Below are 15806 nucleotides of genomic sequence, written 5' to 3'. Positions count from 1 at the left end.
ATCTGGTGGCTGAACACAGTGCCACAGGAGAACAGAGGCCTCGGGCCAGCAAGCTACTCACAGAACTTGTACACCTGTGCTACTCCAAAATCAGGTTCAGCAAGGACCAGGTGCAGGATTAAGGGCTACTGTTGACAACTTTTAAGGGACTCACTCATTCTTTCATGTGCATGTCTACAGTGCAGGTTTTCCCCCACTCTCCTGTTTCTCTCCTCTGCCTCACTACCAGGAAACAGTCCAACATGCTGTCATGCCTGAAGCTTGGATAGTCAACGTAGAGGGTCACAATTTAACTTACCTTGAAGACAGAGGGAGATCTTTTTTCAGCTGTAACTTCCATTGGAGCCACATCTTCATTCTTAATCACACTGCTCGGCATGAGTGGAGTTATCAAGGCACTAGGAAGAATATTTACCTTATCCAGGTTACAGCCAGTGGCTGTCACTGCTGTAGACACAAACACAAAGAAAGCTGATAAAATGTTATCCTGCATTATAGCCTCCAAAAATCATAGCTCAAAGTATTGATTCTTTCGTGTTAAACTACTAGGGAGATGGAGGTTCTTTTCCAGTACATGTTAGCTGACATGCCATAAACTCTCCCCCTCACAAGAGATGGGATGCTAAAATGGAGAGAAATCACTATAAAATTAGAAACTTTGAAACAATCTTGAACACACATTAAACCCCCTAAATCAAACAATCCTAGTGTCAGATAAATGGGATTTTAAACAAACAGCAATGCTATACTTTTGCATTTCCTTCAAGAGTACATCTAGACCAGCATACCCAAACTTAAATTGTCTAAATCACAAATTTCTAGGGTCAAGAAATGTTTTTTCAGATTGAATGAAATAACTGAACTGTATTGCATTTCAGATTGCAATATGAAACAATCAGGTTTCAGGATATGTTTGCACAATGGCAAGTTCACAAAGCCGTTTGGTTAAGTTTCCATTAAGCACAGTCTTAAATCCTTGCTAATTTAGTTGCAAATTGTACCTACCACTAACTGATGGTTTTGGATGGAATTACTTAATTTAAAAAATTTGCTGCAACTCTAAGTCTCAGACCAAAGAGTAAAATATATGAAGCCTGAATTCAGTGACGTGCTTTTATCTTCTTATTAAAGGACTGTTATCTTTTGCATTTCTTTTCATCCCAGACTTAAAATCAAGGCTATGAAACAGTTTTCCTGTTTGTAATGTTCACACAGCAATATATGACAACTAATGAACTACACACAGCCTTCTGCAAAGTACCCATGTCCTCACCCATGTTCCTAGTACATTTACTCTGCAAGAGATCAGACGTTCTCTCCCCAAAGAACATTTTGTATCTTGAATAATAAATCCTCAGCCATGGGTTGAGCACAGGGTATCAATAGCCAAATAAGTTCTCCTCCTCTTTCCAGCCACTCAACAGTTTGGAATGTCTCCAGAAACAAACCCCAGGATTTACATATTGGCCCATTAACAGGGAATATAGTTATTTAAGACAAGAGTTTCAAAACATTATTCCCATCTCAGAATAGCTACGTGTTTTGGCCAGTTAGATATATATATACACAGCATTTAAAGATTGCTTTATGCTATAAAGCCAGGATTTAGAAATTGTGTTATCTTTCAATTTTAATCTCATTGTGCTTGCCAGAAACAATGAAAAGTTCTTAATACATTTTTGAAGAAGTGGCAGATAAACAACCGTGTCAATACAAAGGTAATTCTAAAATCCCAATGATATATGGGTTAGCCACTAACCATGGTATGTTGGTTCACAATCAAAGGTATATTTCTTAAACTTTTCAACAATATTTGAATAGGAGAATGCAGACAAACAGAATAAATGAGGAGCACTTTGAAAAAGTAGTACAATATTAGGATATTGCTTTGTGCATAGCTTCAGTATTTCTTTAAATTTGTACTTTCTCAACCATACTGCACTATTTAGGTGTTTATATAGCCCAATCAGCACACTGTTTAGAGACTGACACAATCACCAATCATTTCAGAATAAATTCAGTATTATAGAGGTAATGTCAGATATAGTGCAGTTCTTTAGCCAGAGTCCCAAACCTTGTGGGTCCACACACGTGAATATCCTTTCCAAGTTTCAAATGATACTCTGAGGTTAAACTTTAGTTACATCTTGAAAACTAATCTTCTGCACAGCACTGACATGGGTCAGAACTGCAGCATTCTTTCAAAATGTTAGCACTATGGATCTGACGTTTTCTTTTTCAATAAATGGAAAGGTTAACTTTGTAATGAAAAGAATCCCATGAGTAACATGCATGAATATCCGTGAGAAAAAGTAAAGTCTTCAGTTCTGAGGGTAGCAAAGCCTGGCAGCTTGTTATGTAATATTATGTGTAAAGCTCAGTGGAATTGTCCCAGACTGCATCATCAGTGCACTCCATTTGGCAGGGATTCCACTTACAAAGAATAACTACTGCAAAGATTAGTAGCAAGAAAGAGGATTTAAACAGCCAGGACACATCACAAAGGTGGAGAGAAGGGTATAAATAAAAGCAGGAATGGAATCATGGACTCTGAATTAACATGTCTGAGTCATTAATCACGACTTAGATTTATGAGAAAGTTTCTCTCTAAGGCCCCTTGCATTGAGTGCTCAATAAAGATACTTTGCATAAGTACTAGGCTAAACAGTCTTCCTATGTAAATCATTAACAACCTCAGTAGAAGAGGGTATGATGTAGCTACTTTTTATAATATAAATACACATTGCACAGGATTGATGTACACAGATTATATAACTTCATAGCCTCTGCCACTCCTTGCCCTAAAACAAAGTTTACCTATCCCATCTATGGTACCAAACTTCTGCATATAGCCATGAGTATGTTAGTACTAGGACTTTTTGCATTGTTTGTGTAGCAAGAGTGGAAGTGTTAGTCTAAGTGGGGTGCAGGTGTTTTTTGATTATGTTATCACACCCTTCTCAATGTAGGGTGAAAATGACAGCATCTCATCTACACAAACAATTCTGCAACCATTTCTTCAAGTCATTTGTACCATTCCCTGTAACTGATGTGCAACGTGTTAACACATTTTGGGGTGCTCCAGTATGAAGGCTGCTTAGACACAGACAATGACTCTGAACTACAGAGAGGACTCCTGAGTTGAAAGTGAGTATTGGTGTCCATCAATCAGTAACTTCAGAAAGGAGTTAATGGACTACCTTGGGCCCAGCACCAAACTACAACTGCTTGAAGATGTCAATCCAGTTCAGTAAGGACTGAATAACAGTAATAACCAAGGACTAGGGACTCAAAAGAAGAAGTAGCCTTAATTCAGGGCTGCTCAAACCACAGAACATGTACTCCTTCCTGACAGCTGGAGGAACCTGAATAGCTAGGCCTTGAGACAGCCAAACTGAGAGGAAATTTGGTTGCTGATAGAAAACACCTGAGAAAAAGCGTGTCAAGTGCTTTTGAAGGTGAACATCTGGTGTTTTTTTGGTTTGGTTTTGTTTTGTTTGTTTATTTCCCATTCCCTGGACATCTCTATTATTTAGGATGGCCCAGTTTATGAAATAGTTTTACAGCAAAGATTGATCTCAGTTCACATTAGACCGAATGGCCTGTACACCACCTCCAGTAAGGGACCTCTTTATTTGTACTCACCAGCAACCGTACACCATACAAGAACACTAACCCAGGAACCTACTTCTGCAACAAACCCCATTGCCAGCTCTGCCCATACATTGACTCTAGTGACACCATCACTGATCCTAACCACAGCCACACCATAAGGGGCTCATTCACCTGCACATCTACTAGTGTAATATATGCCATCATGTGCCAGCAATGCCCCTCTGCCATGTATATTGGCCAAACCGGACTGTCACTACGCAAAAGAATAAATGGACACAAATCAGACATAAAAAATAACATCCATAAACCAGTCGGAGAGCACTTCAATCTCCCAGGACACTCTGTAACGGACTTGAAAATTGCCATATTTCTACCAAAAAAAACTTCAAAAACAGACTTCAAAGAGAAACAGCAGAGCTAGAACTGATCTGCAAACTTGACACAGACTGGGTCTGAATAGGGACTTGGAATGGGTCTCTCATCACAAGAAGTAATTGTCACTGTTCACACATTCTCACCTCCTAATCAATGGTTGTGAATAGGCCTCATCTACTCTAACTGAATGGACTTTGCTTATATCTACCTTCCCCATTGTTGTTCCTTACCCTTGGAAGTGTGTATATATGTCTCCTATCTGATTTCTATTCCTTACATCTGACGAAGTGGGTTACAGCCCACGAAAGCTTATGCCTGCAGAAATTAAATTTGTTAGTCTTTAAAGTGCTACAGGACTTATTCTTAAAAAAAAAAAAAAAAAAAAAAAAGAATAGAATAGAATAGACCTAGAAAGGACCCAGTAGTAGACTTTTGTTTAATCAATCATCCATGTGGTATTCCATTTTTGGGGAGCTGTAGGTGATTAATTAGAAATTTTTGCCTCCTCTCTTGTGGAGAAAGAGGAAAAAACACAGAATCATAGAAATGTAGGATTGGAAGGGACCTCAGTAGGACATCTAGTCTAGTCCCCTGCACTGAGGCAGGACTAAGTATTTTCTAGACTATCCCTGACAGGGGTTGTCTAACCTGTTCTCAGAAATCTCCAATGACGGAAATTCCACAACCTCCCTACGTAATTTGTTTCAGTGCTTAATTACCCTGACAGTTAAGAAGTTTTTCCCAATGTCTAACCTAAATCTCCCTTGCTCCAATTTAAGACCATTATTTCTTGTCCTGTCCTCAGTGGTTAAAGAGAACAATTTATCACCCTCCTCTTTATAATAACCTTTTATGTACTTGAAAATTAGCATCATATCCCCCTCAGTCTTCTCTTCTCCAGACTAAACAAAATCCAGTTTTGTCAATCTTTCCTTTTGGTCATTTTTGTTGCTCTCCTCTGGACTTTCTCCAATCTGTTCACATCTTTCCTGAAGTGTGGTGCCCAAAACTGGATAAAAAACTCCAGTTGAGGCATCGCCAGTGCTGAGTAGAGCAGAATTACTTCTAGTGTCTTGCTCGCAACACTCCTGCTAATACATCCCAGAATGATGTTTGCTTTATTTTGCAACAGCGTTACATTGTCGACTCAGTTTATGATCCTCAATAAAGACTAGATGCTTTTCTGCAGTACTCCCCTAGATGGTCATTTTGCATTTCTGCAACTGATTATTCCTCCCTAAGTGTGGTTAGTACTCTGCATTTGTCATTATTGAATTTTATCCTATCTAATTCGGACCATTTCTTCAGTTTGTCAAGTTCATTTTGAATTCTGCTTCTGTCCTTCAAAGAACTTGCAATCCTCACAGCTTGGTATCGTCCACAAACTTTAATCAGTGTGCTCTCTATGCCATTATCCAAATCATCTATGAAGATACTGAATAGAACCAGACCCAAGACAGAGCCATGTGGGACTCCACTCAACATGCCCTTCCAGCTTGACTGTGAACCATTGACAACTATAGACTAACATTGCTATAGACTGGAGACAGACTGGCTAGGCAGCAGTTCTGCAGAAAAGGACCTGAGGGTTACAGTGGACAAGAAGCTGGATATGAGTCAGCAGTGGGCCCTTATTGCCAAGAAGGCCAATGGCACATTGGGCCGTTAGCAGGAGCATTGCCAGTGGATCGCAGGAAGTGATTATTCCCCTCTGTTCGGCACTGGTGAGGCCACATTTGGAGTACTGTGTCCAGTTTTGGGGCCCTCACTACAGAAAGGATGTGGAGAAATTGGAGAGAGTCTGGTGGGGGGCAACAAAAATGATTAGGGGACTAGAGCACATGATTTTTGCGGAGAGGCTGAGGGAACTAGGCTTGTTTAGTCTGCAGAAGAGAAGAATGAAGGGGGATATGATAGCAGCCTTTAACTATCTGAAGGAGAGTTCCAGGGAGGATGGAGCTAGGCTGTTCTCAGTGGTAGCAGATGACAGAACAAGGAGCAATGGTCTCAAGTTGCAGTGCAGGAGGTCTAGGTTGGACATTAGGAAAAAGTTATTCACTAGGAGGGTGGTGAAGCACCAGAATGGATTACCTAAGGAAGTGGTGGAATCCCTATCCTTAGAAGTTTTTAAGGTGCAGCTTGAGAAAGCCCCTAGCTGAGATGATTTAGTTGGGGTTGGTCCTGCTTTGAGCAGGGTTGGACTAGATGACCTCCTGAGGTCCTTTCCAACCCTAATCTTCTATGATTCTTTTCCAACAAGTTGTGCACTTAATAGTAGGTTCACCTAAGCTATATTTCTCTAGATTGTTTATGAAAAGGTCATGTGAGAAAGTAACAAAAGCCTCACTAAAGTTAAGATATATGATATCTACTACTTCCCCCCACCCTCCCCACAAGGCTTGTTACATTGTCAGAGAAGGATACCAAGTTGGTTTGACATGATTTGTTTTTGAGAAATCCATGTTGACTGTTACATACTACCTTATTTTCTTCTAGGTGCATACAGATTGATTGTTTGATTATCAGCTACGCTATCATTCCGGGTATCAAAGTTAAGCTACCTAGTCTATAATTCCCTGGGTAATCCTTATTCTCCTCTTTATAGATAGTACTATATTTGACCCTTTCCCAGTCCTCTGGGATTTTTCCTGTCCTCCAGGAGTTCTCAAAAATAATCACTAATGACTCAGAGATCTCTTAAGTTCCTTAAGTATTCTAGGATGTATTTCATCAGGCCCTGCTGACTTGAAGATACCTAACTTGTCTAAGTAATTCTTAATTTGTTCTTTTCCTACGTTAGCCTCAGATCCCACCCCATTTACACTGATGTTCACTATATTAGTCATCCAATGGCTACCTTTTTTTGGTGGAAACTGAAACAAAAAAGACATTTAACATTTCGGCCATTGCTGTGTTTTCTGTTATTGTCTTTGCATAAATAATTCTCTTATTTCCTAAATCCACTTTAATAATTCCCATGTTAATTGTGTAAGTGGCAGAAGCAGCTCCATTTTCTCACATCCTCATCCCTTGGAAGCATATTAAAGAAAGAGTGGAACATAGGGCAGTATACAGGAAGAGTCCCGATGGATTTTTTAAAACTTCTCAATGGTTTTGCTCTATACCCGTTCATATTTATTCATATATATAAAAACATTGTAGTTGCAATGTCAAGTCCTCAAAGTCAGAAAAGAAACAGAAAAGTTGTATGCATACAATCTAATGACATGATCACAAAACATATTTCTACAGGACTCCAGGCTCATATAGTGTACATTCTGGACAGGAATGATGGAGGAAGTTATAGCTCACTCATTAACAACACAGATAAGAATCAATTTAGTACCTTTTATAGCCTCTTCAAAAGAGCATGGTGGGGCTGGGCTGGAGATTTCTTTCTTCACATTAACATTCAGAGTACCAGCTGTTGAAGCAAAAGACATTGCTGAATATCAAGTATGTTGAAAGCATTTTTACAAGAAATCGCTATTTATCTTACAATAACTGTGGTTCTTCAAGGAGGTTTTACCCACATATATATTCCACTCTTGTGTGCATGTGCCAATGCATGCACTTGAGTTCAGATTCATTTGGCCACTAGTGTCCATTGTGGGCTATACCCGCACCCTGAGTGTCTTACTGCCTCTAACTGAGGGCATAAAGGGCAGAAGACCTCAACCACCCTCTGTTCCTTCACAAATACAGAATCCATATCTTTGCAGACTCCCTAGTAGCAGGGAAGGAGAACAGGTTGTGGAATAGATATGGACAACACATCTGAAAGAATCAAAATTACCGTAAGTTAAATAACGGTTTGTTCCTAGATTGCTTGTCTATATATATTTCATTATTGGAGACTCAATCAATAACTTAGATGACAGGAGGCGTGTGCCAGAAGTCTACCTAAAAAATTATTCTAAGACAGCCCTACCAAAACAAGTACCCAATCTTGACACTGCCACTGTGGAATAATGCTGGCTAAACATATGCACTGATCACCAAGTAGCTACCTAGAATTCTTTCGTAATTTTTCTTTGCTCCTTTCCTGATTGTGTCTCAGACTCCCCCCTCACCAGGTCGGTCTCTGTAAGACCAGGTGCACTCTTTTAAAGGTCAGCTGGGGTTAGTGGACCAGTCACAGGTGCTCTGGCCCTGCTCTCACTTAAAGGGTCAATGTCACCATGTGACATATCCTCACAAGGCTTTTAAAATGTAGCAACTGTATGAGATGAAAAATGTGAAATGCTCCTTAACTGTTCAGTGGAAAGCTGAAATGGATGCTAGATGGACCCCCCAGAAAGCTCACTGGACCCCTGTAGTGAATCTCTTCCACTTGGCAAAGTAAGTAAGCTCCACAGAGTTCTTTCTACTGGGGATGAGAATGTTTTTTACTTCAACTAAACAGGTCCTCTCTATTGATGTTGGCCAGCCAGCATCCATGCCAAGAAGTGTGGGGACTGTGGATCTGGATGGAGGATCTGTCCATCTTTGAGATATCACATCTGGCTGGAGAGGCAATTGTACTGGAGGTTGGATGGAGATATTCTTCTGCTCTCAGAACCAGAATTGCTTTGGCCATGCTCAAGCTACCATGACTGTTTTGGCTGATCCTGCCTGAGCTTCATGAGAAATCTTGGGATCAATGGAATTGGAGGGTAAGTATATATCAGGTCTGAGGACCAGGATATCAGAAATGCATCAGACAGGGATGCCCAACTTGTCAATAGTTTTTAAAGTTAAAAATAAAAAAATTAGCTGTGTACTTCTAAAGTTTCATTTTCATTTCTAAATTGAACAAGCAAGCTGGTTACTGTATTAGGGATTGTGGCATCAGAAAACAGAACCATCGGTTTATATGATTTGCACCCTTCAGTCTTTCTACACAGAATGCTTGGTGCTATTTATTTTGCTAGATTTTCCACTGCAAACACCTATATGTTCACTTGCCCTGCAGCTTGGGTTCTTCCTTGCTTGAATTTATGTAAGCCTGAAATTGATACTGCTGTGTGAAAGCAGCAGCCATGGCTGGGATTGCTTGGCTATGTGACATAACAAGGATAGAAGTTAAGCCACCAGATGTCATTACTTGACAGAGCAGATTTTGCTAACAAGAGGAGCTCCCAGAATATTATTTTGATGTTGGGATAACAAATAACTGGAGAAATGTTGATAACCTGCAATGATCAAAGTTTACTGGGACTGAAGTAAAATATTTTGATAGTTGGTTAAATATTGCACAATCTATAGGAAAACACAAGCCTTAGATTTGATTTGATTTGATTTTTGAGCAGTGAGGAAACATTTGCTCCCTAATTCTTCCTCAAGTCCCTGGCCCTCCATGGTTACCTGTCCACCATGTGTAGTGTCTCCACATCCTTTGCAAGCCAAGCCTTTTAATCACAACTAATAGAATTGCTATGTGACTTCCTTCTGTGTTTTGCCTCCTGTTCAGAGAAGAATTTTAGGACTCAGGATCCCGGGTGTAGACAGGTGAGCCCTAAAGCTAACTATCTGCCTTTATAACATCCTTAAGGATGGCTCTCCCAGTACACGACAGAACACAGCATCCTCTTTATAGCAATCATGAGTGTTAGTCCCTCCCTATAAATAGGATCTGCGGCACAGAAGAGTTCTCAGCTGAGGGAAGGAACCAGGAGCCTTTCAAAGTGCTTTGGCCAGCAGAGGAACTGTCATGCTAGAACTCAAAACATTCTTCCTAGAATGCCTTGACATTTCAGAATGCTGTTGAGGCACCCTTATGTCACCACTTTATCAAAGAAGAAATGTCACTCTAGTGGTATATTATTGCCGAGCAAGTATGTTTGCTGAAAAGCCTATTACCCAACTTCACACAGCTGGTTAACTGTTCTTGTTAGCCCCTTTCTCTTCACGTCAATTCAGAAATTAAAATCAGAAAAAACCTCACGGGCAATTTTGTCCATTCCCTCCCCTCATTTCTTCACTTTACGTACATGTATCTGGAGTGTATGTAAATGATTGCACATCATGTGATCTTCCAGCATTGGTCACCACATATATCCCCACAGAAACAGATGAGGTTATTTGCTGGTCGTGATATGGTGGCACCTTCACAATAAGATGATTCTGTATTGCAAGGAGAGAGAATTCATATTAGAAAGATTTCTTCACTATTTTAATTGCAATTTAAAAGGTAACTACTATCCACCCAGAGCAAGGCAAACCAAAGCAAAAAATGGATTAGCAGAAACACTAGCAAATACATTCTATTCAAAGAAAACCTGCCAGAAGTGTGGGGTGGAGGAGGCGGTGAAGCTGTGCTTCTGTTAAAAGAAATGGACAACCATGTTGTGCTGAAAAGGACATTGGAATGATCTGCCTATACAGTGCTTATTTGTAACATACAGTGCAAATGGGGGGAAGGGTGTGTGTGGGAAAGACATACATATACCCATATATACTCCAGCTCTGATTCCACAAAGCACTTAAGCAAATGTTTAACTTTAAAACATGTGCTTAAATCCCACTGAAGTCAAAGGGAATTAAATACACGTTTAAGTACTTTGTTGAATCAGGGCCTATGTACTCAATATGAGCAGAGGCTCAGGTTCTGAGCTCAGGCATTTCTTTCACCCCCACCAAAACAGAATGTGAGCACTAGTATCCAGTGTGTCCCCTGAATTCAAGATATTTGCCATTTCATGCGTACTGGAAAGTTATGTAAATAATGAAGATATGAAAAAGATAAAAGGACATTCATTTTGAAAGACAAAGCAAAGGACAGAAGAGTCAAGGGGCTGCTTTATTCTATTCTGCAGAATTCACTTGTACTTCCCTCTAGTGCCTTTTATTCTGCAGCATTACACTAGTTTTATGATAATTTTTGCATGGAAGCAAGATGTGTTACTAGCAGGACTGGTTTCAGTCATTTTTATCGCCTACCCTTTAAAGAGAACGTGTTACGCACTGAGCTGTGTGAATACAGGAAAAAAGTCCTTGTAAATAAAACCTCCCAATTCAGTTCCCTAGTATTTGAGATTCTTTTTACTCAAGGACATTTGGATGAGTATTTGCAAGAATGTTCACAGAAAGCAAAAGTGCCACAAATACCAGCACAAATAAATATTCACTGTAGTATTCACACCAGATGTCCTTTTGCAGCCATTTGGGAAAGATCTTAATATTTGCACTAAAGATTCAAATAATTACAGACAACAAATAAATGTGTGAACATCCCAACCTGTTTGCAAATAGTTCATGAACAGAAAAAGTACTCCTGTTAATACATAGGTCATCCAGTCAGACAACTGAAATATCAGGTGATGTGAGTAATTAATCACAGTGTGAATAGCAAATATACATCAGCAGAAGCAATCATGAACAATCCATAGACTAATGTTTGTTCCCAAGTATTTATCCAATCATTAGAAATAAGAAATTGGTAATAATGTGTTTAATGAATGAATACGTACCTGATGAAATAATTCCATGTCTATTTCAGCTTCCGCTTTCCAAGAGTTTTCATCTGATTGAAAGCAAAAGAAAGGTAACTTTTATTGTACATTTATACAAAACTAAAATATTATTTTGGTGTCCTCAATACAACTGCTATAGTATTTGCTGCTTCATTAACTCTTAAGAAGTGGAAAAAAAACAAATAGAAGGATTTTAAACCCAAATATGTTCTCCCTTCCTCAGCCCAAACCCCTGTATTTTTCACACTGACCAGAAATATTCTCTTGGAAGATCACTTTTGTTCCCTTCAGAAAGTTCTTGCCAATCAGAAAGACTTCCTCTTCCCCCTTCACTGAACAGCTGTGCAGACTTTTCTTGAGGATCTCTGGCACACCAGCTGGCTGAGCTGTAATCGCAAAGAGGAGCCATTTAAAATAGAAAAACAATAATAGTGCTTGACAAAAAGGTATTTCCTTTTACATAATTTCCAACAAAGATCAAAATAATTTCAAAACCTCGGCCTATACTTACAGGACATATTACAGAAGTTAGCATGAAACTGAAGAACTATTTGTTTCCAATATTTCATCATTACACATGGTGAAAGAGTTATGACCTGTAAATTCTCCATTTGGGTGATATGTACCCCAAAATCACTAATACATTATGCACATACCTTCTCTCCTGAAGAAGTGTGTGTATAACTCATCAGAAAGGAAATGTGTAAAGGAGATTGCAAGGAAAAGCACAAAGGTAAAACTAAAATAGCTGCAGTAATTAAGTCGAGGTTTCATGAGTACAATCAGCACAACCCACTAGTTTTACACTAAAAGGGACTGCATCGACTTATTTTTAATTGACTAATTTTTAAAAATTCCACTTTCAGTTTAAAATTCCAGTGTGGTCTGATTTTTTTTGTGAAGGAACTTTCCGCTTCTCTACTTATAAGCATCTCTTTAGCAAAAGAAAAACTGAGTGATTATCTGATCATATTTGGAAGCATTTAATCTGATTATACAAAATATGCCTCCAAATGCACAAAGTAAACAAACGGGGGGGGGGGAAAGGAGGAGGGGAAGGGAATTGTGCTACTCTGGTCAGCTATAGGACTCCTAAGTCTGACACTAAAGTGAGTACAACTTTTTCTATACAAAAGTATGATTTAAGTTGTTAGTGTCCCTTTAAGGTAGGGACAGTTATCTAGTGGTCTACTAATATATAAGCATTTGGACATAAAGCAAAACTACTGTTGAGGTGATCATCTTCTTTAGTTCTGGAGAAGCCAAAACTTTTTGCATTGCCTGGACTACACAATGTCTGTTAAGAATGCCCTAGAAAAAAACAGGAGTAATCAAACAACATTGTTTTGCTTTGTGTCTTCTCTGTCGCATGGAGCTCCACAAGCAAATCTAAATATCTATAGGCACAACTCAGAGATACTATTTTATGCTATGTTCAAGTCCATAAAAAGTTTTCTATGACAAAGTTTACTCAGGTCTGTGACACTGAACCCAGAATAGATTTCCATAAAGTCACTTCCATAGAACCGTTACTTTTATTACATGACTGCTACCCTCTTGGCTGGCACACTGGAGAATGAACTGATGACCTCTAGAGCTAAACGTGTGAGCTGCTATCGCTTGAACTCAGGCCTGGTCTACACTTACCTTAAAATTTGGCAGCAGTAGATGGGAGTTATGCAAGCTACACAGAGTAGCATGCGTAACTCCCGTTGACTTCTTAACTTCCATTGTGCACGGCGTCTTCACTGCGCTACACCACTAGAGGGGGCGGTTTTAACAAGTCGACTTCTGGATCAACTGAGTAGGTCTTCACTGACTGCTCAATCAATCCAGATATTTCGATGTGTGCCGCCGTCAGTGAAGACGTACCCTTAAGCTCTTTAGCCAATGGCTGCAACTCCTCACATCCTCTATGAATCAGCACAGAAGAGGACTCAAACACACACTCACCAATGGGTTACAATTACACAAACCTTCAAGTCTGTGTGCATTAGAAGCCCATGGCTATATATATTGCCTGGGGTGTATGTAGTAAATTTTGTCCTTGCTGTGATTTATTTCTATGATTCTCAGACAACTCATCAGATAAGATTGTACCCTCATTAAATAAAAAATGGAATGTCAACTGATAAAATAGTGAAAATAAATATAAATTATGATCAAGTATTTTACTAAGATTGTGGAAATCAGGTTATAAAAGCAGTGCATTCCCTTTTCTAGGATCCTAAGTGTCAACAGCAGACTTTAAAATAGTACTTTGACTGTAAATTTCTATTTTTAATAATTTATATAAAATTCCACTTCCCAACAGATTTCCTACCACCTTTTCTACCTACAGTTTAAGACTTAAGTGGCATAAGGTTGCCAGATGAGGCCCATTTTGAGGGTTCATATTAATTATATACAAGGAACTGGACTGTGACCACTCCAAATCATTTAACTTTTGACCTTTTAAAAAGGACTTTTCTACAAGAGTTAAATTGGTTTGCTAGGTAATCATTAAATATCTACTGAATAAATCAAGGGAAAAAACCAGTGTTTAGAAAAGTTGTAATTGATTTATGCTAGCTTACTATTATATTTCAAAACTATTTACATTTTAAACTCAGGGGAGTGAAAGTGCCAAGAACACTGCTGGCACTATAACAGATATACCAGCAGCTTCCATCTACACAGATCTATACAATAAGTTTTATATTAAGAAATGAGAATATGTACTAGTGCAATAAATGTACATTGCCACACCTTTAACATACTGGAAGAACAGTTTTATAAGTAAAAAGTAACTCAATATAACTGAAGGTGATTATATGCCACTGTTCATCCTGTATGTTCATTAGTGCTATTTGGTAGGGTAAAGGTTAAGAGTAGTCATGTTTCTGTTAAAAGGGAAAGGGAAGAAAAACAGGAAAATGAAATAAGGTTACAGACTTCATGCCAAAACAAAGAAATGTTCTTTGAACCGAGTTTGGTTTTTTCCATGACATATTTGATCAATTATTTTGATGCACTTGTTTATAATACTAAAGATAAGTGTAAAATAGTTACTTACATTATGTGTATGTGGCTAAACTTGCATACAACTAGGTAGCGGTAATCTTTAAATAGTCAATATATTGGCATTAACATAATGTAATCAAATCTTCCTCCGTTCTCTCTCTATATTTTGTATAGTTAAGACAAACCTTTGTTTCCATACATCATTCAATTTATTTGCCAATTTAAGAGACCTGAAGTACTTAGGATCTCAGACCTCCAGATACAATAAAACAGCACCTGTCTAAATATTTAGCTCTTTTTGTCATCTTTGCCCTACACTAATTTAATATAGGGTGATGTGCCCTGCTCCCCCATACTGCTAAGCAGACCAACATTGCTGCTATTAGCAGATAAAAATGATAATTTTTTTAAACTGTATCAGTGTATAGAGATGAGGGAGGCTTGTCACTTCTTACATTTTGCACTCTGATAATTTAGCAGAATAGAGTCTTGTTGGAGTTCAATAGCAACTATTAAAAATCTTGTTCTGCAGTAACTGGAGAACTGGTGATGAAGATGTGAATAGCAATTTGCGTATCCTAGCCCAATTATCTGTCAAGGTAAGAATGTTAATTGCATTTTATTCTGGACAAGCATTTGAGACAATTGTAGCAATTGCTAGCAAAGTTTGGAAGGCTTTGAAGTTGGCAACTACCCCTTCTACAAATGACTAATTGATTTATGTGTTTTGATTCAGAAAACTTATTAGAAACAATTGTAATATTTAGTAAAAGTTGACATACAAGTCTATGAATTTATACTTTCTTTTAATTTAAGAGATCAAGTAAATTTTATGCAAGCTTATTTCCTATGTAATTAATCTCATGAGTTTCTCAGTTTGCTAGTCAGGTATAATGTGTCAGAAAGGAAGGCAGTATTACTCAAAAAATAGGAGGCCGGGTGATGAGCAGAGAGGAGTTTGATTTGGGAATACATCTTTTATGAGGATAGCTGAAGAAACTCTATCAACTGTTAAATCTATATACCTTCTGGAAAGTCTCCAGGTTTGGAGTGGAATTCTATATATAGTATTTAATCACCTGCTCAACTCTCTTTTCCAACTTGTGTTTAAGAGATTCTGAAAGTTGGAAATCCTCCAAGGTAGATGAAGTGCCCTAATTATAGTCATACCAAAAAAGACAAAACAATTCCTTCTATTCTGTTTACAAGCCCATCCTTCTCTTCTACCAAGACTTTATTGGTCCAAGAACCTGCCTACAAACTGAATAAAATCAACCAGCCATATATTTAATGAGAAGAGACTTGCCTCTTGCACATGGAATGCACCATTAGTCATCAGCCTCATCAGATAAGGTGTTT

General features: G+C 38.5%; 1 protein-coding gene across 3 annotated transcripts in view; it reads right to left on the bottom strand.

The window, feature by feature from the left end:
- The window catches only part of NFAT5 (nuclear factor of activated T cells 5), a 110156-nt gene that overhangs the window by 14909 nt on the left and 79441 nt on the right, over positions 1–15806 (bottom strand). For all 3 annotated transcript variants that reach the window (XM_067536714.1, XM_067536715.1, XM_067536716.1), the window contains 5 exons: positions 11696–11830; positions 11442–11494; positions 9963–10095; positions 7337–7414; positions 299–447 (listed from right to left, as the gene is read on the bottom strand). In XM_067536714.1, the coding sequence (XP_067392815.1) occupies positions 299–447; positions 7337–7414; positions 9963–10095; positions 11442–11494; positions 11696–11830 (548 nt within the window). The remainder of the gene's footprint in view (positions 1–298; positions 448–7336; positions 7415–9962; positions 10096–11441; positions 11495–11695; positions 11831–15806) is intronic.

Source organism: Emydura macquarii, unplaced genomic scaffold (genome assembly GCF_026122565.2).
Source record: "Emydura macquarii macquarii isolate MOO-44397 ecotype Brisbane River unplaced genomic scaffold, CSIRO-AGI_Emac_v2 contig_3647, whole genome shotgun sequence".
Taxonomy (NCBI): Eukaryota; Metazoa; Chordata; order Testudines; family Chelidae; genus Emydura; species Emydura macquarii.
This window is presented reverse-complemented; position numbering and strand designations above follow the sequence as displayed.